Source organism: Canis lupus, chromosome 27 (assembly GCF_048164855.1).
Source record: "Canis lupus baileyi chromosome 27, mCanLup2.hap1, whole genome shotgun sequence".
Lineage (NCBI taxonomy): Eukaryota > Metazoa > Chordata > Mammalia > Carnivora > Canidae > Canis > Canis lupus.
Genome location: NC_132864.1, coordinates 16,232,072 through 16,258,734, shown reverse-complemented (window position 1 = coordinate 16,258,734; position 26,663 = coordinate 16,232,072). Strand labels below are relative to the sequence as shown.

At 41.4% G+C, this 26,663-nt stretch overlaps 1 protein-coding gene and 1 non-coding gene across 7 annotated transcripts; one reads left to right on the top strand and one right to left on the bottom strand.

Moving 5' to 3' along the window:
* Positions 1-219: 219 nt before the first annotated feature.
* Positions 220-25,318, bottom strand: TRAFD1 (TRAF-type zinc finger domain containing 1). 6 transcript variants are annotated; one of them, XM_072802579.1, is made up of 13 exons: positions 25,033-25,181; positions 22,638-22,703; positions 18,764-18,899; positions 18,600-18,653; positions 15,227-15,632; positions 13,761-13,967; positions 12,261-12,446; positions 6,018-6,094; positions 4,259-4,489; positions 2,884-3,004; positions 1,689-2,028; positions 1,387-1,459; positions 220-1,151 (listed from the first exon to the last, which is right to left on the bottom strand). In XM_072802579.1, the coding sequence occupies exons 2-13, from the start codon at positions 22,682-22,684 to the stop codon at positions 1,092-1,094; spliced, it is 1,938 nt and encodes a 645-aa protein (XP_072658680.1). In that variant the 5' UTR covers positions 22,685-22,703; positions 25,033-25,181; the 3' UTR covers positions 220-1,091. The 6 variants fall into 6 exon arrangements, 5 of the variants coding, with proteins under 5 accessions (XP_072658680.1, XP_072658681.1, XP_072658682.1 ...); XR_012019210.1 differs by lacking the exon at positions 2,884-3,004 and having other exon boundaries at positions 25,033-25,183; XM_072802580.1 differs by lacking the exon at positions 12,261-12,446 and having other exon boundaries at positions 25,033-25,318.
* TRNAK-UUU (transfer RNA lysine (anticodon UUU)) lies at positions 21,962-22,036 on the top strand. The gene has a single exon. It is a non-coding gene; the product is annotated as a tRNA-Lys (tRNA).
* Positions 25,319-26,663: the final 1,345 nt, after the last annotated feature.

The window sequence follows — 26,663 nt, the reverse complement described above, 5'->3', positions numbered from 1 at the left end:
GCGGCGCCAAACTGCTGAGCCACCCAGGGGTCCCTAGAAAACTATATCTTGAATGTCTGGCTCTGAGAAGAAGCTCATGCTGGAACTATTCCAGGAAGCACAGAGAAAGCTTAGTCCTGCTCCCCATCCCCTGTCTTTCAGGGCTGACTCCAGCCTGTTCTTTCTGCCTTCCCTGAGGTCTCCAGAGAGCGCAAAGGAGAAGGAACCACAAGACTCCGCTGAACTCCAAGTACAAACTTTATTTCTATTACAAGTATGTTAATAATAATAATAATAATAATAATAATAATGGTAGTAGTAGTAGTAAAATAAAAAGAGGGGATGGGGGCTCTGATACTTGGCTTTCAGAGCAAGCCATGGAGCTTAGGCCTCAGTCCTGATCTGGGCAGAGCTCAGTGTGGCCCTCGTGGCAACAGGGAGCCCCCAGCCTTCTCCATCAGAAGACAGTAAAGACAAAGGAGCTGTGCTCCCCACCAGAAACAGGAGGCAGTTATGCCAAATGCCAAAGAAGCAGATTAAAACAAAGCCACTAGTGCACTCACCTCTAGCTCAACTCATTTCCAAAGCCTTTTCCTAACATATATTGCAACTGGCCTGAACACTGTACCAGAGTGCCTCCATACATATTAGAGGCCCAAATTCTAGACTGGGGAGGGGCAGTACACAGGAGAGGTTACCTAAAAGTTCCCAAATTGAGGCCCCAGCAGGGAAGAGAATCACTACACTGGTGAGTACCAGGTTTCCAGAATTCTCTCTCCTCTTTCCACCAGGACTTCACAGCACCAAGAAGCAGTGGTAATAGTATGTCAAAAGATGGAACCCTGGTGGGCTGAGAGGTCATAACTTATATTTCTGTGCAGCCAAAAGGCAGCAGCTAAAGATGAAACATTTCTCAACAGCCTCCCTGCTAACCCTCCCCCCGAACCCTCAAACTCCCACAATCTCAAAAGACACAAAATGGCCATAACCTAGAAAAAGTTAAAATCTGTAAAACCTCCCCTGCCCATAGAGCCCAAGAGGTGGGGCCTGAACCACACAAGTGCTGCTCTGCAGAGAAGATGAAACCACTGTGCAGGTTCTCTGCAACGCCATTACTCCTCCTCTTCTTCCTCCTCTGCATCTCCAGCTCCCTGTTGCTTGGGGGGTTTTGCCTGTTAAACAAGAGAACAAATGAAGTAGAAAGGAGGAAGTGTAAAGCAGCCCTCCTTCTTTAGAACCCTAGAAATGTCAAACTTCTATGAAAACCTCATCCACTGCTCAATGCCCACCTCTTCTGACTCCAAGAACCATGCCAGCCCCACTCATTTCTGAGTCCTCATTGAGCATTACTGGCTGGATCCCCAATTACCTTTGCAGTTCTTTTTTTTTTTTTTTTTTTTTTTTTACCTTTGCAGTTCTGTTGCGGTAGTTGGCTGTTGTGGAGGTGACCCGTGAGTTCCTGCCACCTTCATTCCTACCACTGAAATAAAAGAGAAGGATTGGAAACTAGTTCCTAAGATGTCTCTGAATAAAAGTCAGAAACAGCCAGAACCAGACAAAAGCAACTTTCCACCAGCAGACAAAATGAACAATGAAAAACCCACAGAAAGCAAAAGAACATATTGGAATCAGGTCACAATACAAGCAAAGTCCATATTCTGTTCTCCGGAGCTACTCCCAAGTACCACTCCTGGGTTACTGATTCTTACCTTACTCCGTATCTCCCTGAGGGCGCACGGGGGAAGGAGGGTACAAGGTTTTCTGGGTAGAGATTTCGCCCCGGATGAATCACTGGAACATGTCCGGTGACCATGGCCGCATTATGGCTGTTTCGATTGCGTCCCCGGCTATCCTGGCTGTCTAAGTTGTTGAGCTTCAGTATGCGAGGAGGGCTAGGCTGGCACCCAGGTCTGGGGCCTGATGTGGATGTTGACAGTCGGTTATAAGTAGCTGTCATATTATTAATGGGTCTGCTGGGGGGAAGAGGGTAGGTGGGCCCTTTAGCTGTTTCCTGCTTGATATCATCCATGTAACCAGAAGATAGGTCTCCTGAGAAGAGAAAAAAGAAAGCACCAGCTTTTGGGAAAAGCCTGCTCTTGCTATTGGTGCTGGATTTGGGGCAGGAATAATAGGATTCTGGGTAGAAGACAATTGCCTTACTGTTGAAACACACATCTCCAGGACAAGATTAGGAACACTTTGTTCACACTTACTACCTGAGTCCTCAAATACAGTCTCCTGAGTATTCAACAATGGTGTGCCAGCAAATCTCGAAAAATGATTTTCAATTGGCTTTGTAGTGGTTTGGTTTCAAAAACAGCTTAACTGCCACCTCATGAGGTTTGTAAATAATGTTACTAATAAATTTGAGTACCCTAAACCTAGTTCAACTAGAAGCAGGAACCCAGGGCAGACATAGTGAAGTGTGAAAATTATCTCCAAGTTATCCACTAACTGCACAGATAAGAGACCTGCATCTGAATAAGCACTGAGAAGCATATCTTGTGGCTGTCCCCAAAGCCATTACCCTATAAATACACTTAAGGAAGCTCAGTCTAGGGACGCCTGGGTGGCTCAGCGGTTTAGCGCCTGCCTTTAGGCCAGGGCGTGATCCTGGAGTCCCAGGATCGAGTCCCACATCGGGCTCCCTGCATTGAGCCTTCTTCTCCCTCTGTGTCTCTGTCTCTGTCTGTCTCTCTCATGAATAAATAAAATCTTTTAGAAAAAAAAAAGCTCAGTCTAACATGGGACCACAATTAGCCTCAAAAGAGTCCCCAATGTGATCCTACTGTGCCTAGTAATTCAGAATTCAGGTAACCCCCATGTTAAAGTAGCAGTTGAGAAGTGGTAAGCAGGCCTGAGCCAGCAGCAGACCTGTGGCCTTGGCTCAGCCCTGGCTAATACCCTGGTGTCTGACACGCCTCTTGGGCAGGTCTGGTGAGGTCTCTGGAGGCTGGAAATCCTGTCTAGGAATCCCCTCTGTCACATGGTTGTTTGCTGTGGCTGGGCGTTGGTCACACTGGTCCTAACAAGAAAAACCAGAATTAGTTCCTCAAGATTGAATCATTCCTATGATAACTGAGAGGGAGCAGCAAGAGGAAAGGAAGGAAGAACAGGCTGGGTAAACACATCTTAGTGGGGAAGGGAGGAGACAGACATGACTTTGACAACCACTGTGAGGAAGGGCCTGCGACTAAGAAGAAACACATATGGAATGGCACAATCATTCCCATTAGCACCTAAGGCACTGAAAGAAGCACTCTGACTCTGCCAGGATGAAGGGAAGGCTGGCCTTAAGAACCTGGAAAAGCATGTCAATACTTTGATCATAGAATATTTGCATGGTTACTTATTTCATAGTCTCCCCTCAGAGACAACAAGCAGTTACTGGGTCTACTGCTTGATCCAAAAGGAGAAATCCTTCTTACAGAAATGAAATGTGTGATGTTCTATCAAGAGCTATATAGGGTCAACTATTGAAATAACCCCAAACATACCTCCAGTATCAGCTCCTCATAACAAACAAGAAAATGTAGGCAGAAAATGTATTTTTTAGCAACAGATTGGAATCCTACACTACACAAAGGTGAAAAAGAGCTTCAGACTGTCCAGTCTAACTCCTTCACTGATAGATCTCTCCAGTGAGAGGACAGGACCTATCTAAGGTCAAACAGAAAGGTAAAGCCAGAACCAGACCTCCAGGTCTCCTGGAATGCCACCACAAATGCCACCACAACAGGAAGAATTTGCTTGGTCAAAAATAAAATGTTTATTAGTGACCTCAGGGAAACTCATCAAAATCCTTTTGGCACAGGGCATCTGGGTGGCTCAGTTGGTTAAAGCACTCGATTCTTATTTTAGCTCAGGTCATGATCTCAGGGTCATAAGATCCAGCCCTGCATCTGGCTCCACTGAGGGTGAAGCCTGCTTAAGATTCTCTCTCTGCCCCTCCTCTCCTGCCTCCCCCATGTGCTCTTCTACCCTCTAAAAAAATAAATAAATAAAAAGTAAATCCTTTTGCCAGGTCCTGGATGTCTGCTTAAATGGAGTCCTGTCTACTCGGTTCCTCACTTAATGACATTATGGTTTTAGTTGACAGAGATAAAGTCTGAAAGCCTAAGGTAGTGTACACCTCAGATAGTTCACAGAACAGGGCAAAAGCCAGGTCAGGTATGCATGCAACTTAAAAGCTAAAGAAATATTCTCACTTCTGAAAATTTTAGGTTCATTTGAAGGATCTGCATGGAGTGAAATGGACAGGTCCTCTAGGGATTCTTACCTGGTGATGGAACAGCACCTCCTCCTCCAGCTGTACTCCACAGAATTCACATGGAATGATGATACTATCCTTCACAGGGGGTGAACTGCTCAGGCCCATCAAAGAGTCTAACTGATTATTTGCAGCCTGTTGCAAAAACTTCTGGAAGATGACATCAGGGTCCTCCACCCCTCTGGGGGAAGTGCTGCCCATATTGAGTGAAGGTAAGGCACAGGAAGGATTACAGCTTGTCTGTCTCAAAAAAAAAAAAAAAAAAAAACCATGTTTAAAAAAAAAAAAAAAAGCAGGCATTAAGGAAAACACTACATTCCTAAAACACAGTCTAAAAGTCACAAAATGTTAATAATGCTTAATATTGGAGAGACTTAAAAAGGGTTAGTGCAAATGAAGATGGAACATTACTTTTATTTTAAACATTTTTGTGCTGTTTTAAAGTTTTTTTTACTATGTTCATGTGATTATTTTTTTTCTTTTAAAAAGTAATCCTACACCCAATGTGGGATGAAACTTATAACCCTGAGATCAAGAGTCACATGTTCTACCAACTAAGCCTGACAGGAGCCCTGTAATTATTCTTTTTAAACTGAGAAGAGTCAAGATTCTTCCCACAGTCATAAAGAGGCTGTTACGACTATAATGGGTTTTCTTATGCTACTCTCCCAAAACAAAAAGTAGACATATTCAAATACTGTAATTATTCCACTTATGGGGGGAATCTATGTTCCACCTAGAGCACAGGAAGTACTTAATAGTTACAGAAATGCTGGACGAGAGAGAGCAAAAGTGTTGAGGTAAAGAGTGGTTCCCTCCACCAGGTAATCCTCAAACACAAAGGTTATTCTCTAATCATTCCTAAATGGCTCAAGAACTTTTCAATCATTCAAAAAGCATGTGACAGCCTTTCATACACCAGGTATTGAGATTCCGTAGCTAGGAAAACACAGAACCTTCTCGAGGAACTCAGCAATTGGTGCAGATCAACAGGTAATCAGGACACCACACCATGACAGGCTAAAAGAGAAGTGGGCATACTTTCAAGAAGGACACAGGTGGGACCTCTGACCTTGACTTCAGAACATCCCTCAGGATGGTTTCCTAAAAGTCATGTCAGAACCAAGTCTACAAGTAAAGGGTCTGTGTTGTTGGGTGTATTGAGGAAGCAGGAGTAGGAAGCAGGATGGCCACACATCTTGCAGGCAGAAAAAAGAAGGCGCAAAAAAGATTCTTAACCTTTCCAGGGAACTACAAGGATTTCAGTATACCTCCAATAAATCAAAATTGTGACATGAAATGACACCAGATTAAGATGGCCAGTAGAAATGTATACTAGCCACCACAGTATGAGAGCAACCAGGCCTGCTAAAATGAACATTATTAGGCAGCCCGAGTGGCTCAGCGGTTTAGCACCGCCTTTGGCCCAGGGCATGATCCTGGGGTCCTGGGATCGAGTCCCATGTCAGGCTCCCTGCATGGAGCCTGCTTCTCCCTCTGCCTGTGCGTCTCTCTCTCTCTCTCTCTCTCTCTGTGTGTCTCTCACGAATAAATAAATAAAATCTTAAAAACATAAAAATAAAATGAACATTATTTTTCCAAAAGAGAACAAAGCTAAGGTCTCCTAACCTTAGGTCAGTTACACCATGGTAAGAAACACAGTTGCTACTCCTGCCACAGGTATATTAAATTAGTTTGCTCAAGATCTCATGTGGCCTACAACACCAACTATGGCCTGCACACATTCCTCAAATAACTCACAACACACCTGATGGTCAATCAGCAGTTCCTCTGGGTAGAGCTCCTCACAAAATTCACAAGGCAACATGGTCCGGTCAGCTGCACCTAAGTATCAGGCCACACAGTCAGACTCAATGACAAAAATGAACTTGATTCAACTTTTTATCCCCCGTGTGAAGTTATATATATAAATTTGACTTCTGAGGTGCCTGGGTGGCTCAGTCAGTGTCTGCCTTGGGCTTGGGTCATAATCCCAGGGTCCTAGAATCAAGCCCCTGTCAGGCTCTCTGCTTGGCAGGAGCCTGCTTCTCCCTCTCCCTCTGCCTCCTGCTCCCCCTACTTGTGCTGTCTCTCTGTCAAATAAATTAAATCTTTAAAAAAAAAAAAGTTTGACTTCCTATGACATTTCTTAGATGTAGCAATTTGTGAGGCTGTAAATCCTCCCAGAGGAACCATCTAAAAGACAAATCCTAGGGGGAAAAAGGTCCAGCATGGAAAAGGAGATTTACTTGCCACAATTTCCTGAATAAGAGTAAAGTAGCTGCTTACCCACTACTCTAATTAAGGAAGAATGTAAATGTGTACAAACCATAGGCACTAATCTAAAAGCTTCTGTGTATTATCTTTATCCTCAAGGAAAACTTAAAAGGAGATCCTACATTACCCTCATTTTATAGATCAAGAAGTTGAGGCTCACTTAGGACTGGTACACAGAAATCCTAAAAAAAAAAAATCTTTCCCAGTACAAAATACAAAAAAAGATGCTCAATAAAAGTTTATGAGTAAATAAATAAGAGTAGTTTTAAACCCAGGACTCCCCAAACACAACAGCATTAATAAGACTGCTGAATAACTGGAGGGTAAACAGGGATGCCTGGGTGGCTCAGTGGTTGAGCGTCTACTTTTCACTCAGTTCATGATCTTGGGGTCCTGGGATTGAGTCCTGCATCAGGCTCCCCATGGGGAGCATGCTTCTCCCTCTGCTGAGTCTCTGCCTCCCTTTCTGTGTCTCTCTCATGAATAAATGAAATCTTCAAACAAACAAAAAACAACTAGAAAGTAAACAATGAGAAGAGTTAAGAAAACTTGCCTGCCTAGGTCTTCAATCTGGGTAGAAGAAAAAATGTTTACCAACAGTTGCTAGCATTTGGCCTTTGCCCAGATGAGTCTAGAATCGATATTTGCTTTTACATAATTTTATACTTATAATGTTTAAAAGCCCAAGCCAATCAAAACTTCAATTAAAATTATCCTAGGGGGTACCTAAGTCATGCATGATCTCAGGGTCATGATATGGAGCCCCATGTCAGGCTCAACACTCAGCAGAGTCTGCTTAAGATTTTCTCTCTCTCTCTCTGCCCTCTCCTCCCTCCTTGCACTGTCTTAAATCTTTTAAAAATAAATAAAATATTAAAACAATTCACTCAATAGTATCCCTAGGCACCTGCCAGAAGCATATATAAATACTCTCATAACACATAAGAAAGTTTAATGTTATTTTATTTTATTTATTTTTTATTTATGATAGTCACAGAGAGAGAGAGAGAGAGAGAGGCAGAGACATAGGCAGAGGGAGAAGCTCCATGCACCAGGAGCCTGATGTGGGATTAGATCCCAGGTCTCCAGGATCACGCCCTGGGCCAAAGGCAGGCGCCAAACCGCTGCGCCACCCAGAGATCCCAAGTTTAATGTTAAAACACACACATAAGGGGGAATCCCTGGGTGGCTCAGTGGTTTAGCACCTGCCTTTGGCCCAGGGTGTGATCCTGGAGACCCGGGATTGAGTCCCATGTCGGGCTCCCTGCATGGAGCCTGCTTCTCCCCTCTGCCTGTGTCTCTGCCTCTCTATGTCTATCATGAATAAAAAATATATATACATTCTTCAAACACACACACACACACACACACACACACACACACACACACACACACACGGGGCACCTGGGTGGCTCAGTCCATTTCATGTCTGACTCATGATTTTGCCTCACATCATGACCTCATGGGTCATGGGATCAAGCCCTGTGCTAGGCTCTGCACTCAACACAGAGTCTGCTTGGAAGTATCTCGCTCTTTCTCTGCCCCTCCCACTTGTATGCTCTCTAAAATAAAAAAAATTTTAATTAAAAAAAAAAAAAACAAAAAACCATACACATGCAGGAGGCAGTAAGCCACCATGACTGTCATCAGAAACAACATAGAGCAAAAGAGACTTTAGATACATTTTAGAACCATACTGAAAAATATTTAAAATGTTTAAAGAGATGTTTAAAAACGAAGTGGAATATGACTACCCCAGATATAAAAGTGTTTTGGGTTGTTTCTTTTTTTAAGATTTGAGAGAGAAAGTGCATATGTACACACATGAGTAGGAGCAGAGGGAGAGAATCTTTAAGCAGACTCTCCACTGAGCGCATGGAGCCCATCATTTAAAACATGATGAGGCAAATTGAAGAAAAAAAGAATCAAACAGAACTCAAATAGAATAGGGATGCCCGGGTGGCTCAGTGGTTGAGTGTCTACCTTCAGCTCAGGGCATGATCCTGGGGTCCTGGGATCAAGTCGCACATCAGGCTCCCCACAGGAAGCCTGCTTCTCCCTTTGCCTATGTCTCTGCCTCTGTGTCTTTCGTGAATAAATAAATTAAAAACCTTAGAAAAAAACCTCAAATACAATAAATGAAAACCATATAATCACTGAAATGGAAACCTCAACGGACATATTGAACAACAGATTAGAAAGCAAACATTTAAGGAATGCCTGGGTTGCTCAGTTGGTTAAGTGTCTGCCTTCAGCTGAGGTCATGATCTTAGGGTCCTGGGATCAAGCCCCACATAGGGCTCACTACTCTGTGGGAAGCCTGCTTCTCCCTCTCCCTGCTTCTCCCCCTGCTTGTGCTGTCAAATACATAAATAAAATCTTAAAAAAAAAGACATTTATAAAATTACCCAGAATGTACCACAGAAGACAAACAAAAAATTTAAGAAACATGGGAGATAGAGTAAAATCTAAAACATGTAGGGGCGCCTGGCTTACTCGGTTAAGCATTAGACTTTTGATTTGGGTTCAGGTCATGATCTCAGGATCATGAGATCAAGCCCTGTGTCAGGCTCAGTGCTCAGTGGGGAGCCTGCTTGAGATTCTCTCTACCTCTCCCTGTGCTCCCCCACCCCTTCCCTCTTGCATTTGCCTGCATGCTCTCTCCCCTCCCAAATAAATAAAATCTCTAAAAAACAAAGAAAAAGACTACGAAGAATAGAAGACAAGCAAAATAACCAAAGAAATAACATATCACAATTTTCCATGTAGATGAAAAATACTAAATTTACTAATCAGGAAGGCGAGCAAATCCCAAGAAATTTAAAGCCAGAGAAATCATCAGGAAACTGCAGAACCTCAAAGACAAAAAGATCTTAAAATCAGTCAGAGAGAAAAGACAAAGTACCTATAGAGAAATAACACTAACAGATGATTTCTCTATAGCCAACAAGAGAAGCCAAGAAATAGAATATCTTCAAAGAACTCAGGAAATATAATTGGCAATCTAGAACTGTGTGACAGAGAAGATAGAGAATTTATAATCCAGACACTTTCAACAGAATTTCCAAAGAATGTATCTTAAGAAGAAATTTATCCTAGAAGGAAGTTCTGAGAAATAAGGAAGAAAGGGTGAGCAAAGAAAATGGTTAACATGTAATAAACAAATACAATGTATATAAAACAAGAAATGACTGTATCTGGGGAACCTGGGTGGCTTAGGCAGTTAAGCATTTGCCTTCAGCCCAGGTCATGATCTCAGGGTCCTGGGATCGAGCCCCACATCAGGCTTCCTGCTTAGCAGGGAGTCTGCTTCTCTCTCTCTCTCTCTCTCCTTCTGTCCCTACCCATCACTCATTCTCTCTCTCAAATAAATAAAACCTTAAAAAAGAAAAAAATGTCTGTATCATGGTATTAAAAAGAAAACGAGAACACTAACAATACGTCAGTAGTTTTTAAGTTATAAAGGGATGATCCTAATTCTAAGGGTATTGTATTAATTGGGTTAAGTGTGACAAGGTTGATTTCAATCTTTGTTAAAGTAAATAAACATGTTGAAATTTACAGGGCAACCATCACAAGAACAGAGAATATAAATTCTAAACTAGGGACACCTGGGTGGCTAAGAGGTTGAGCATCTGCCTTTGGCATCCTGGAATTGAGTCCCTCATTGGGCTCCCCGCAGGGAGCCTGCTTCTCCCTCTGCCTAGGTCTCTGACTCTTTCTGTGTGTCTCATGAATAAATCCATTAAAATAAATTCCAAACTAGCAGAGAAGAAAAATGGAATGAAACAAACAAACAAAAGTCAATAAAACAATCTAAGGTATGATCAGGAAAGAAGAAAATAAAGACTGAACCCAGTCTTCACCTGTCACTACTATGCTACTGCATTTTACTTTCTTTAGCATCATAAAAGTCAAGCCTGAAAGGTTGATAAGGGGACTCACATTAAAAGATGATGCTCAGATTTTGGAAAATGCTTTTCTTTGGACTAGTGCATTTTCCTAAGAGAAAGCAGCAGCAACTATTAGGTAAAAAAACAGATCTAAGGTAATAAAGGGGAGAACCTGAATACCAACATCCCATAAAGAGTTGCCAAACTTAGAAATGGTTAAGAATCCAAAGCCAAACATTACATTGGCAAGCCCTGTTCTACTCCCCAAGATGCAGAAAGTCTAATAAAACCAGCTTTTAAACAATCTCATGTTACATATTCACATCCTTTGATGTACAAAGAATATAGGCTACCTGTTAGCTACTGGAGGTGGTAACCTCTGGGGAGAACCAGGAGACTTATCAGTGGGTGAGAAGGAGACTTATGCTTCCTTTTACACTTTTACAATCTTAAATCTTTAAAATAATTTTACTTTTTTCTTTAACAGATCTATTGGGATATAATTTTCATACCATGTAATTCACCTATTTAATTCATACACAATCATTTTTATTATAGATGCAAATCGTTTTTAAATATCCTCTACTCAAGGGGATGGAAAGTGCAGCTCAGGGGATATAATTAATAACACTGTAATACATTTATTGTGGTAAGCATTTCATAATGTATGGAATGGTTGCATCATTATGTTGTACACTTGAAACTAATTTCTCAACTACACTTCAATTAAAACAAATAAACAAATGGGCACCTGGGTGGCTCAGTAGTTGAAAATTTGTAATCCCAGAGTCCTGGATCCAGTCCCACATCGGGCTCCCTGCAGGGAGCCTGCTTCTCCCTATGTCTCTGCCTCTCTCTGTCTCTCATGAATAAATAAATAAAATCTTTTAAAAAATAAAAAACACGATGTGAAGAATGATACTACCCAGGATCACTCTCTGAGCCAAAGGCAGGTGCTCAAACACTGAGCCACCCAGGCATCCCTACCCTATTATTTTTGGAATTATTATTCACATAGTGGTATGAAGAAAACTTATAGCTGACAGCTGCTTAAGTTTAGGTCCCCAAACCCTCTTAACAACTCCAACACTTAATATATGTATGACATGCATCCCTCAAATATACTGTTCTCCAAACAAAAGACTCAAAGGGGTGGTTCACTGAACACAATCCAACTTTTACTCTTAAAAACTTAGTTTTAGGGATCCCTGGGTGGCGCAGCGGTTTGGCGCCTGCCTTTGGCCCAGGGCGCGATCCTGGAGACCCGGGATCGAATCCCACATCAGGCTCCCGGTGCATGGAGCCTGCTTCTCCCTCTGCCTGTGTCTCTGCCTCTCTCTCTCTCTGTGACTATCATAAATAAAAAAAAAAAAAAAATTTTTTTTTAAAACTTAGTTTTAATCCATGAGTCCAATAGTCCAATAATACTAAAAAAAAAAATAATAATAAAAAAACCAAAACCAAAACCAAAACCAAAACCAAAACACCAAGCCACAATTGTTTTTATCTATTGCTTTTTTTAGTAATTCCTATACCCAACGTGAGGCTCAAACTCTTGACCCCAAGATCAAGAGTCACAGAGACTAAGCCAGCCAGGCACTCCAGAATTCTTTTTAAATGAGAGCAGGGAGGGGAGCAAAGTTCTTTATAGAATAACTAATGTAGGGTATCCCTGGGTGGCTCAGTGGTTTGGCACCTGCCTTTGGCCCAGGGTGCGATCCTGGAGCCCCAGGATCGAGTCCCACGTCACGTCAGGCTCCCGGCATGGAGCCTGCCCCCCGCCCCCCCTCTCTCTGTGTCTATCATAAATAAAAATAAATAATCTTAAAAAAAATAATAACCTGTAGAACAAAGGATATAAACAGGGATCCCTGGGTGGCGCAGCTGTTTGGCGCCTGCCTTTGGCCCAGGGTGCGATCCTGGAGACCCGGGATCGAATCCCACGTCGGGCTTCCAGTGCATGGAGCCTGCTTCTCCCTCTGCCTGTATCTCTGCCTCTCTCTCTCTCTCTCTCTCTCTGTGTGTGACTATCATAAATTTAAAAAAAAAAAAAAATTAAAAGAAAAAGAAAAAAAAAACAGAAAAATCACCAATGTACAATCACCAGTTATATCTAACTCAAGCAAGAAACAGTAGTGAATACAAAAAACTGCTAAATAAAAGATTCCATAAATGTCTCATTCCCTCACAACCTCAAAATAACATCTGCATCTAGTTATTATAAAAGGAAAAACTACTCATATAATGGAGGTATTTAATAGATCTCATTTTAATAAGATAAACTGAAATCCTGAGAAGGACACAGCATCGCCAATGTGGGAATTCTGCCAAAAGTGCATGACTTGAGTCTAACCAAGGGAAAACAATCAGACAATTCCAAGTTGAGAAAGAAATATTCTGCAAAACAACTATTCTAGACTCTTCAAAAAGTATCCATGTACTACAAGAAAAAAAGGGTGGTGGTGGAGGGACCTAAATTAACCTTAAAAAAACTAAATACAATGTGTAATCTTGGATTTTGTAAATAAAATAAGCTCCAAATGATATATTATGTTTAAGTAGGGAACTTTTGTTAAATTTCCTAAGAGTAATTAATATGCATATTGTGTTTACATAGAATACCCTTGTTCTTTTTTAAAAAATATTTTATTAATTTATTCACGAGAGATAGAGACATAGATACAGGCAGAGGGAGAAGCGGGCTCCCTGTGGGGTCCTGATGTGGGACTCGATCCCAGGACCCCAGGATCACACCCTGAGCCAAAGGCAGATGCTCAACTACTGAGCCACCCAGGCGCCGAGAATACCCTTGTTCTTAAGATAAATGCTAAAGTAAGAATAAAATGTTATGCCTGCAATTTATTCTCAAATGGTTCAGGGATAGACATAAAAATATATAAGTGGAAAATACTAAAATTGGCAAATATAAATAAGGAGTATATAGACATTCACTGTACTATTTTTTTTACCCTCAGTGCTTTTTTTTTGTATTTTTGATTACTTTTTTCATTTAAATTCAATTAACATATAATGTATTATTAGCTTCAGAGGTAGAGTTCAGTGATTCACCAGTCTTATATAATACCCAGTGTTCTTCATCACATCATGTGCCCTCCTTATGTCCATCACCCATCCCCCCAACCCACTCCCCCCGTAAGCATCCCCCAGTTTTCTATGATTAAAAGTCTTCTAAGGTTTTTTAATAATAAAAAGTTGGGAAAAAGCAAAAAAAAAAAAGGCAAATCTTATCTCATGAAAAATTCTTGATTTTCTATAAATTATATAGATATGAGTTAAAAAACCTGTAGAGACAGGGGCTAGTGCAGAATAAACAAACCTACCCTTCATGTCATTCAGAGCACTGGAACCTTCAAAGGACTGCTCTGCACCACATACAGCCCTCCAGAAGTCCTGCTCTGCCACACTGCGGGCCTGCCCTTCATTTTGCAGACTTAGGGCCAACATGAAGTCCAAGTTTGCACTGTCTTCACCACCCTCTTTTGAGGCTTGTCGGGTTCTATTCTTTTCCTGTCTTTCTTGTTCTTCCACTGGAAGAAAAAAAAATAATAACCAGTATTCAAGATATAGTAGTGGGATGCCTGGGTGGTGCAGTTAAGCATCTTTTTTTTTTTTTTTTTAAGATTTTATTTATTTATTCATGAGACACACACAGAGAAGCAGAGACACAGGCAGAGGGAAAAGTAGGTTCCATACAGGAAGCTCGATGTGGGATTTGATCCCGAGACTTTGGGGATCACACCCTGAGCCAAAGGCAGATGCTCAACCGCTGAGCCACCCAGGCATCCCAAGCATCTGACTCTTTTTTTTTTTTTTTTTAATTTTATTTATTTATTTATGATAGTCACACAGAGAGAGAGAGAGAGAGAGGCAGAGACACAGGCAGAGGGAGAAGCAGGCTCCATGCACCGGGAGCCCGACGTGGGACTCGATCCCGGGTCTCCAGGATCGCGCCCTGGGCCAAAGGCAGGCGCCAAACCGCTGCGCCACCCAGGGATCCCCTGACTCTTGATTTCGGCTCAGATCCTCATCTCAGGGTCATGAGACTGAGCCCTGCGTTCAGGCTCTGCACTCAGTGTGGAGTCTGCTTGAGATTTCTCTCTCTCCCCCTCTGCCTGTCCCATTCACTCGCATTCACGTTCTAAAATAAATAAACCTTAAAAAAAAAAAAAATAGAGATGTTGCTACCTTACTCAAGTCCATGCCTAGCAAATATCCAAGGTTTAAAGGCATCTGTGCAGGAATAAAATAGGCCTAGTCTTCCTGTTCTCACAGGGCTCCAAATATTAATTCTGCTGTGATAAAAGGTTCATTATTCTAGTTTTTATTAATACCCAAAATTATTGAGCTATTATATGAGACAAGCACTGTGCTACTAAACATTTTTCATAGATTTCTACACTATAACAGAATGGTGTGAAGCATGAAGTCTGACTGCCTGAATTCAATTCCCAGCTATACCACTTATCTACCCTCAGAAGAATGCCTGTGAAGACTAAATCATTTGATATATATAAAGCCCTTTACAAATGCCTGAAGCATATGCTGGGCATACTCGGTAAATATTAGCTATTAACAGGACTGTCACTGTCATCGTCATCATCCATGCTAGCTATAATCCAATAGCAAAAAGGTTCTATTATTTCCAATCTAGAGTAAAGTTAGGTATTCTTTCTAATGTTATCCAACCACAGTCAGGTTTCTACAATTAAGATCTATTTGCCCCCAAAACTGTTATCATTTGCCAAGATTTTGATACCATTCGTTTTCTAATCCAAACACAACTCACATAGATTATTCTGAATTGGAAACTGGGCTGTCATGTTCCTTTGGTTGGTAGTCCTACTATGGAAAAGGTCTGATTCAAAGGCTCTCATGGGTCTTCGGGGAATCCTCATAGGTGGGTCCAGAGCCTCAATTTGCCTGAGGAGCTGGGATGCAATCCAGATTCCATCTTGACCCCAGGACTCATCATATGCATTAGGAGGCACGGCAACCTCATCTTTCTTTTCCTCCCCAAATCTCCCACAAACTTCAGGATGAGTTTTCAGATCTTTCACCAGGACATTGCGCCCACAACTGCCACAAAGCTCCGTCCGGGCACCACAGTAATCTTCATGGTCCTTCAATTTGAGAACAGAAAGTTCCAAATCACAGTGCTGGCAAAGGGCAAGCCGTAGAGGACATTCAGTCTCCTGCAACACAGTAATGAGGCAGTTAGTATGCCAATCCAAAAGAAGCTATGTTTTAATGCAGAGAAAAGAAAGTCAAAAATATTTCTTTAATATTCTCTTCCAACCCTAGCTTTGTCTGCCATGCCTTCTTCCTATGCATTTAAGAGTCACAGCTTCCCTCTTGGTCTCTGTCACCAGGGTCTACAGAGAGAAATTCTTTTTTTTTTTTTTTTTAAGATTTAATTTATTTATTCTTGAGAGACAGAGAGAGAGAGAGAGAGAGAGAGACAGGCAGAGACACAGGAAGAGGAAGGAGCAGGCTCCATGCAAGGAGCCTGACGTGGGACTCGATCCTGGGACTCCAGGTTCATAGCCTGGGCTGAAGGCAGGCGCTAAACCGCTGAGCCACCCGAGCTGCCCAACAGAGAGAAATTCTTAGAAGGAATCTACTCAGCCACCCTATCATCATTTTGTGCACACATTACAAAGTAACCCAAAACTAGCCAGAAAAGCCCAAGAGCAAATAGCAGAAGCACAGCAATTCAGGTATGTTTGTCAAAGCTCTACCAGCCCAATTTCCCTTTACTACTCCTATCTGTTTTAAGCATCTAGTAATGAAGAAAAGAGGCTGTCCTTTAGAAAGACACAGATTTTTCTAATCTGCACATTTGTATATAGCACTGGCTTTAAAATGATCAAATAAACCATGAATTACCAGTGAAGATGACCCAAAGAATGTAAATACTCAGCAGATGAAGGACAGAACTTTTTTTTACAAAACTGATTTTGAAATTGTAATTAAAACATCAAAAAATTAAAAAGACATAAAGGCATATGTTACCCTGATAGGCACATTCCAAACTTGAGAACTTAAACTCAGAACTTCAGTGTAACATCATTTCAAAAGTTTAGGTATTTTACAACCACTGTGCCAAAGAGCAAACATTTCTTTTCATACAAACTAAACCCAAGTCCTATTCTAAATGCTACTTTAAACATTTTTAGCATTGTTTTGTGCATGCATGAAATACCTCTTGTAAAAAGCACAAGAAAATGATTAAAGAAGGCCTAGGAACAGGAATAGAAGAGAGACAATTTTTACATATACACTTCTGCAACTTTAAAATTATGTACCGGGGATCCCTGGGTGGCGCAGCGGTTTAGCGCCTGCCTTCAGCCCAGGGCGTGATCCTGGAGTCCCAGGATTGAGTCCCACATCAGGCTCCTTGCATGGAGGCTGCTTCTCCCTCTGCCTGTCTGCCTATCTCTCTCTCCCCCTCTATCATGAATAAATAAAATCTTTAAAAAATAATAAATAGGGACGCCTGGGTGGCTCAGCGGTTTAGTGCCTGCCTTTGGCCCAGGGTGTGATCTTGGGAGTCCCAAGGTCAAGTCCCACATCGAGCTCCCTGCATGGAGCCTGCTTCTTCCTCTGCCTGTGTTTCTGCCTCTCTCTGTGTGTGTCTCTCATGAATAAATAAATAAAATAAAATAAATAAATAAAATTATATACCATGTAGCTGTAACACTAATTCAGAAAGGTCTTTTTTGAAAAAAAAAAAAAAAAGAATTAGAAAAATGCCACTGATTTAAAGCTATTCGACAGCCAAAAAAAAAAAAAAAGAGTTACTCAACAGCCAAGAGCAAAAATTGCCGGCACATACCAGATAATACAGTATCTTGTTAACAGTCCTAAAAAGTGCTAGTAACTCATCAAAACACCAAATAAAGTTTTGTTTTTTTTTTGAGAATTAAAAAGCTCTTTAATCTCTGGTCTACAACCATCTTGGTTTAATTTGCAGTAATGTTAGGATATACTTTGTGCTTGTACCTTTATAATAATTGATGTATTATAATGTTACTCCTCAAAATAGTTGGAGGGGAGAAGATGGAAGCCAGGACAATTGTCTGGAGGTTGTTTTATGCAGCAAGTAAAAATTAGAGCCAGAGAAATACTCATTACTGTTAATGTGACCTCAATCATAACCCCCCTTTGTTGGTGAAGCCTAGTAAAACATAGGTTGAATACTCAGAAAAAATAATAAGAGTGCCAAAGTATTTCTAAGATGTTTAAATATGTGCTGTGGAATTAGGAATGGTTATTGTTTTCTTCTTATATTTTTCAATTTTTCTACAATGAATATGAATTATTTTTTTATATTATAAATTATCTTTTTAGGTACATAAAATGAAATGCACAATTTTAAGTGCTTACCTTGATCAATTTTTACATATACACACTGTGTGACCAACTAAATAGTTGGGATTCTTTTTTTAACTGGTGAATTAATATGCTCATTCACAAAAACAATGTTCACTTAACTATGGCCAGTTTTATCTCAATTAGGGACTAAATGATACTGTTCTCACCAAATACAGTCTTAGAAACTTCTTTGGGTGTAAACACCATGTTAGGGGATCCCTGGGTGGCTCAGCGGTTTGGCGCCTGCCTTTGGCCCAGGGTGTGATCCTGGAGCCCCAGGATCGAGTCCCGCATCGGGCTCCCGGCATGGAGCCTGCTTCTCCCTCTGCCTGTTTCTCTGCCTCTCTTTCTCTCTGTGTGTCTATCATGAATAAATAAAATCTTTTAAAAAAATAAAATAAAATAAAAATAAACGCCATGTTACCCGAACGATTAAGGAAGTCAAAAGGAAATTACAAGATATTAGGCAAGCTCCGTGTTAAAGAGATTATACTACACTGGCAAGTCCAGGCTTGGTTTAGCACTCACTGAGGTTGCCAATAGCTAAACCCCAACAGAAACGACAGACTCAGTTCCAAAGAGAAAGGCTCTGAGGCCTGAGCATGTGGCGCAATAGCCATATAGCTGAATCTGACAGCAAAAAGTCAAAGCCTTAAATAGGCTTTAAGAGACAATGTTCGTGGAGCTGATAGAGAAATAAGACTCAATCAGATTACTACTCTGCATGTGGTTCAGTAATACTGGCCCATGGTGACTCATGCTCTTCATGGTACAAGGAAACTAACCTCATGCTTCTTTAACTGCCTCTTCTCCAACTTCTTATTACATTTGCAGGTCACCTATGGTAAGAAGTGACAATCAGTAAACTGGCTTTGTGACAACATGACCACTTGCTATCGCAAAATAGCAAGTATAATATTTATGAACATTTGAGTACTTGGTAGTTCACCTGACAATGTTCTGTAGCCATGTGACTCTCCATGTCAGATTTAGGAAATGGTTCCTTGCAGACAGGACACATACCAATGTTCCTTTGACAGTGGATCTCATGGATGGTAAAATTAAACACAGGAATCTCTTTTTTGCTACAGAAACAGATCAAAGGGAAAGGCAAGCATTAGTGACTAAACTATGCACAGTGGTATTACATGAAAATCAGGCCAGACTAAAAAATGTTTAAATATTAAGAGAGTGGTGAGGCGCCTGGGTGGCTCAGTTTGTTAAGTGTCTGCCTTCAGCTCAGATCACGATTCCAGGACCCTGGGATTGAGCCCTATATATCAGGCTCCCTGCTAGGCAGGGAGACTGATACTCCCTCTCCCTCTGTCTGCTGCTACCCCTGCTTGCACGCTCTCTGTCAAATAAATTAAATCTTTATTTATAAATAAAAAATGGCTACGTTAAATGTACACCAACAAAATGAAAGTAGAGCTGTATCATGATTATACATCATACATGCACAAATGCCACAAAAAGCTGTCTAATAATTACTGCTTAGGGTGCTGAGATTCATAATTTTTAAAATAATTTTCTTTTAACAGTAAGAATCAAGAAAATAGGTCTATAATTTTTATTTTACAGGGCTATTCAAAATAACTTATTGACACAGAAACGTTCTATATCCCCAAGGCTACTAAAATTTTAGTATTAGACCAAAAAATATTGAGGACCACATAATCATAACATAAAGCAACAAGAATCAAATGTAGCTATTAGGGTATGACCTTTAGGGTATGAGTATTTACTAGGATACATTTTCACCTCTTGGGAAACTTTGAAAGAGATATTTGCAACAATTACATGTAACATTCGTCTGCTGGTTTTATTTTCTTTTTAAACTTAGCAGCCAAGAGAGTCCCATAAAACATTCCAACCAGACAAAATACCAATATACTTGCTTCCTACCTACCGATAAAATCAAGATGTTTTAAATGAGATGAGAGCACACAATTCTGTACCTAGATAAAACTGCTAAAAGCCCCAAGGAGGAACTAGAAAGTTAAAGATGAAATTTCATTTTAGATAGAAATGACTGAAAGGCAAGCCAAAGCTTCCAGAAAAATTCTCAGTAGCCTTCTAAATGCTAAACACACAAGCCAGAAATCAGTTCTTGAATACATGCAAAAATAAAAAGTTGAAGTTTGGGTGGGGGAGGGTATTGTTTTTAGTAATCTCTATAACCCACACTGGGCTTGATTTGAACTCACTGAGCCAGCCATGCACCCCTGTAAGTTGAAGCCTTCTAACACTGAAGCTCCTGTTCCCCAGAACCACACTCTACCCCAACAGAAGAGAGAGAACTTCCAAGAACATCTTCAATCATAACAAACTATTTTTACAGGCCCAGTGGATATAATGGCTGCTCATTATTTTAACTTAAGAAAAAAATTTTTTTTTAAGTAGGCTTCATGCCCAATGTAGGGCTTGAACTCACAACCCTGAGATCAAGAGTTGCATACTCTGACTGAGCCAGCCAGGTGCCTCTAAACTTTTTAAATGTATTATTTTATTTTTAGTAAATTCTATGCCCAACTCAATCAGGCTGGCACCCTGGCAGGTCACATTTTGAAGATTACCTTAACTTTTCTTAGGGAACAATAGAAATATGACTCTAAAAACAAAAATTTTAAACCTGGAATTTAAACATGGTTTCTTAGATGGGAAGTTTGTGCTGGCTTAGTCACCCTTCTGTGCTAATCTTCTTCCTTTAAATAAATTGCTGTGGCTTTGAATAACCCTGTTTTCATTAGCTTTCCATTAACTTATTTTTTTTAACCCCCTTAGCATAGTTATTTATATGTTGTCCCAGCCTTGAGATTCCTTCAAATTGAACCGATAAGAGTATTTTAACTGATGTCACTGCCAATATGTCTTTCTTACACAATCACAGTGTTTTCTTGTGATTATTTCCATCAGTGATTATTCTGTATCAGTAACAGTACATATAAAACACAAAGCTAAAATGGTTTTTAAATTGGCAGAAAGTTGGAGCACCTGGGTGGGTGGCTCAGTTCCATCAGAGGCTGCCTTTGGGTTGGGTCATGATTCCAGAGTCTTGGAATCAAGCCCCATGTTGGGCTCCCTGCTCAGTGGGGAGACTGCTTCTCCCTTTCCCCTCTGTTCGTGCTCTCTCTCCCCCAAATAAATAAAATCTTAAAAAAAAAAAAAAATGGGGGCAGCCAGGTGGCTCAGTGGTTTAGTGCTGCCTTCAGCCCAGGGCCTGATCCTGGAGACCTGGATCAAGTCCCAAGTCGGACTTCCTGCATGGAACCTGTTTCTCCCTCTGCCTGTGTCTCTGTCTCTCTCTCTGTGTCTCTCATGAATAAATAAATAAAATCTTAAAAAAAAAAGGGGGGGGGCAAAAAGTGATAGTGGCATAATAGGAAAAAAATACCCTACAAGGCAGGATACTCTCTTAGAAATAAAATCTTAATTCTGTTCAGGGAAAGAATATAGCAACCAGCAGTTGCTCTGATTACATACTAATTCTGCTGAAAGATTGAGCGAAAAAAAAAAAAAAAAAGACAATAAAAAATAAAAATTGTTATCTGGCTTGAATTTTATACCAATCTGAGTCAAATTATTTTCCTTCTTCAACATCTCTTCTCTTCTACCACAATTTGGTAAGTTAAACATAGTACATAAACACAGTTCCGTTTTGCTTTCTTCTTTAGCTTTCTGTAAGAGCACTTACGTATCATTAAAATACCAGAGTCTTAGGAAATTATTAACTACACTCCTAAGTTTCATTTCAGCTAGAAAGAGTTGCCCTTTCTTGTCACTCACGTGGGTTAAACACACCAAAATAGGAAGCTTAACATCTAAGACTACACTCAGTCTTCACAAACAATTCTGGAATCATGAAGTGATAATGATTAAGCTGGACTGCCAGACGACTTTCACTTTTTTTTTTTTTTAATTTAAAGCAGTGGACCATTACTGAAGCAAAATGTTTTTATAAAACAGCTGAGTGGCTCCGGTTGAACTACTCTCACTGCTAGATGTAGAGCCTACCTCACTAAACTTGCTCCCAATCATCTCCAAGAGAGCCACACAGGGAAATCTTTATAACACGTTTTGGAAAAAACTCATCTAATCCAAACATTGTATATTTTTTGTATTTTTTTAAAAAAATGTATGATGAGGGGTGCCTGGCTGGCTCAGTTGGTAGAGCATGGGACTTTTGATCTCAGGGTTGTGAGTTCAAGCCCCATGCTGCACATGGTGCCTACTTAAAAAAAAAATTTTAAGAATAAAAAAAAAATTTAAAAAAATTAAAATGTATTATTTTTCAGAGAGACAAAAAAAAAAAATCCATTTATACATTAGGAAAGTGAGGCTCGGGCAGCCCTGGTGGCTTAGAGGTTTAGCACCACCTTCAGCCCAGGGTGTGATCCTGGAGACCCAGGATTGAGTCCTGCACTGGGCTCCTTGCATTGGAGCCTGCTTCTCCCTCTGCCTGTGTCTCTGCCTCTCTCTGTCTCTCATGAAAAAAGAATAGAGAAAGTAGAGAAAAGAAAAGAAAAAAGAGAAACTGAGGCTCTAAAACAGTGGGATGACTGTCCAAGTCATTAACTAAAGGTAGGTACCAGAGTTCCAGACTGCCAGCTCCACCTCATCACTCTACTCATTTCGCTATGCTACCTGAACCTACCATTTTATTACATTACTAAAATAGTTATATGAAATTGTGAAAAAAGCTTTAGTCCCATATTATTTCTACATGATATATGGTTCCAATTTTAACCTACCAATAAATAAACCAATCCTTAACAGAAACTAGTTTGTTCTCATTCCAACATTTCTTAGATTTAATTTCTCACCAATTGTCACACAGTTGAGTGTCCTGGTCATCTAAAAATTCAGCCATCTTTAGTTCTTCCTGAAAACTACAAAGGAAGAAGTGTAAACTTTCAATTACATTTCTGCTTTTAGGATGACATGCAGAACATAAAAACAAAAAACAAGTACACAGAAAATGTTACCAAACTAGTACATTAAATCAGTTTAATACCCAGTACACTTAGATTTTACTTTGTTTTCATTTTAAAATGACTTGCAAAAGCACAAAAAAATCCTGTATAACCACCCAATACATCATAAATAACCACAGTAAAATGATCAAATGCAGGAAACTAACACTAATACAATGTTAATAACTAATCTATAAATCATATTCATGAATCATCTAATTCATTTTCTCTGATTCAAGACCTAAACCAAGGTCACATATCACATATAGTTACTCCTCCTTAATCTTTTTCTCTCTCCTTAATCTTTGATTTAGGATACTTCCTCAGTTTTTCTTCATCTTTCAAAATCTTAAGTGTAGAATGTCCTTCAGTTTAAGTGTTCAACGTCTTCTCATGATGAATATATTTTTTGGCAAGAATACCACAGAACTGATGTTGTGCTCATCTCAGTGCACTATATCAGAAAGCACATGATGTCAACAGTTTTATTATTACAGATGATGTTAACTTTGATCCTTAGTTGAGAGTGTCTGCCAGGTCTGTGCACTGTAAAGTTTTTCCTTAGTTTTAAACAAGATGTCAGTTGCAGAGTAAAATGCCGGCCATTTTGTTACCACTATTTACTTTAGGTTACTCTTTTCCATGACACAAAAATGGTCTTAAATACTGCCCCAAAAGGGCTCTTTGATGGTTTTGACATTGCCGAATGAACTCACTTTTCAAAGCACATACTCATTCAACAGGTCGACTGAGACCCTGTGTGCCACACTGGCACTAAGAATACTTCATAAATTAAAGAAATATAGTGTCTAACAGATTAATGACAGAGCAAAATAAGCAAATTAATAGATAATACCTCACTGTGAGTATTTTGATGGAAAAGTACAGACAAATGGAGATGAAGGGAATCTACTTTAGATAAGGGCGATGAGAGAATGTTGTGGGAAGATGACATTTAAACTAAGACCTGAAGTGCAAAGAGGAAGAAAAGAGGATTGGAGTGGGGGGAAAACCAAATCCCGTAGAGGGCCTAAAATGTAATGAAAGAGAAAGTAAAGGTACATCTGGAAAAGCATAATGAAAAAGGTGAGTGATTCAAGAAGGCCTAATCATGCAGTGCAGAAAAGATAACGGATTATAGTCCAAGCGCAATGGTAAACAACGGAAAGCTTTTAAATTAGGGAGTTACATGACTCAAGATAACCGCTCCCGTACGAAATGTAAACTAAGGGGAAGGAAGTAGCGACCTATGAAATTAAATCACGTTCCCCAAACGGAGAAACCCAGATCCTTTTCTCAGGGCCGTCTGCTTCTAGGTGTGCTCTAGAAACTAAACCAAGTCGAGAGCCTCGGATGAGGGCAGTGCCCTCTGGCGGCAGGGGGGCTGGGAGTGGGCCCCTCGAGGGTCGAGCTGGGTGGATCCGCCACGCTGCAGTAACGGGGTTTTAACCTTTCTGGGCCTCGAATTCTTCAGGCAGACAACCGACAATACTTCAAAGGGCCGCTGTACGGAGCAAGCGAGCGAGCGCAAGGACGTGCCCTGGTGCTGCAAGACTTCACCCTTAGAAGGAGCCCCTCTGAGGGATCTGGGGCGCCGCTGCCCCCTCGGGTCCCGGCGCAGACGGCAGTTTCCAACCGCCACCCCCCCGCCGGGGAGTTCGGCGATGGGGGGGGTGGTGCGGAGAGGGCACCAGCTTCGCAATTAGCAGCAGTCTGGCTGCTAAGCGCTTTGCACGGACCCTCTCCTCCAGACCGCAACCCTACGAGGTGAAAGCCATTATTATCCCATTCTGGAGAGGCAGTTAGGCGCCTCACAGCTGGTCGGAGTGGGGACTCGAACACCGGTCCGTGGCCTGAGCCCTCACTGGGCCGGCACGACCCCCCCCGCCCCCCGCCCCCCGCCCCCTACACCGCAAGCCGGCGGCTTGCGGCCCTGCCCTGCCCTGCCGGGGGCGCGGTGCCCACAGCGGCGCTCCGGACGACGCCCACTTCCCCGACACCCTGGCCAAGGCTGCGAAGGGGCGGCGCCGCCCGGGGCTGCCGAGGCTCGGGTTCCCTGAGGAGAAAGTGTGGCCTCCCGGTGGCCTGAGGAGACGCCGCGGCGTGGCCGTCTTTCTCCCGGCGGCTGCGACCCCCCGGGGCCCACAGCCCCCTCGCCCACACACCCCGCCCTCGGGATGCCGGCCTCCTCCCGAGCCCGAAGCCGCAGCGGGGGTCCCCGAGCGCGGGTCGCGGCCACACTCACCCGGGACGATAGCAAGGACTTGCAGCCGACCCCGCTAGCCGCACACACAGAGACTCCTCACGCAGCCCCCGCGCCGAACAACGGCCCCCCAGAGCCGCCTCCCCACTTCCGACCGTCGAGGAGGAGCGCGCCCATTGGCCAGGGGCGACCCCATCTATCAGCCCATTGGATGGCACCGCTGTCGCTCCCGGGGCCCCGCCTCCTGCGTGCTGATTGGCTCCTCAGAGCTTCACGGGCGTGAATCCCTGGAAGTCTCGGCCCCTGCACATCTGGGTTGGGCAACGGGGCTCTGAGCTGTGGGCCCGGTTCTCAGGTCTCAGCAGCTGTCCCTGACATACGCTAGTAATATTTGCGTGAATAATACTGCACAAACATTACTAATATGCCTAATATATTAAGACAATTAATAGCATTTGTTCTCTTGTCATGAGCTATTAATACTTATTAGTCATTCTTGTTGCTATTATAATGCATGCTCTCATGCAAGACCTCTGCAAGGCTCTATCCATATTTGAGCACTTTGCTTTTTGTAGTGGAAGATTGAGCACCTGAGACGTAGGTTTGACCCCTATTTTCTCCACAGATGCCTGTATGGACTCTCTGAAACCCTCTTCCCGCATGAATAAAAAAATAGAATTAAACATTTAAATATAACCAAGAATATACTACCTACAATGCAGAAATTTAAAATCATGATTTTTATTGCAGATTTTTATTGCAGAATGTTCATGATATAGCTAGCGCCCAGGCAGGAAAAGTAGATTACAAAGCATTATTTATTTGTAACAGACTAAAATATTTCAATAGGCAGCATATTCTGTGGGATTCCAAAGATATAAAGTTCAAAAACAGGCAAAATTAATGTAAGGTGAGAGAAGTCAGAATAAGAGTTCCATCTGGAGGGTATGGACTGCAGGGGAATATGAAAAAGATTTCCAAGTCCTGGAAATGTTCTAGATCTCAATCAGCAAAGTGGTAAACACAGATGTATTGGTAAATAGCCACTAAGCTGTACACTTAAGATGTAAACACTTTACACTGTCCATTAAAAACAGTATACCACTCAATATTATTCTGCACTTTTGTTGGTGATACTACATAATCTTAGAGATCTATCCATTATTAACACATCTCTATCTACAGCAGCTTCATTCTTTTTTGATAGTTACTCCATTGTATGGGCAGACCATAATTTATTCAACTAGTTCTCTACTGATAGACATGTTGGCTATGAAGTGTTATTTTTGATTATAGCATAAGCAATACGTGAAATCTAGAACTACTTCAGAGCCAACCTCATTGCTTTTCTCAGCAAATATATAGAGTGTACCTTATCTAACAGGACCCAAATAAGATTCTAGAGCTTCAATGGCAAACAGGATGAATTCCTGCCTTCCCAGAGCTTACCACGGAGACAGGCCCAATGACAATAATTGTGATACATGCTACAACACCATAAAGAATATATCTACCAACAAAAAATTGTATATATTTGTAAAGCAATATATATGTATATATAAATAATCTGAATAAATAAATTTTAAAAAGAATAGATCTAGTTGTTGTCATAGGTTCCTGGCACAGAGCATCAAAAAACTGGAATTTGGGGGTGCCTGGGTGGCTCAGATGGT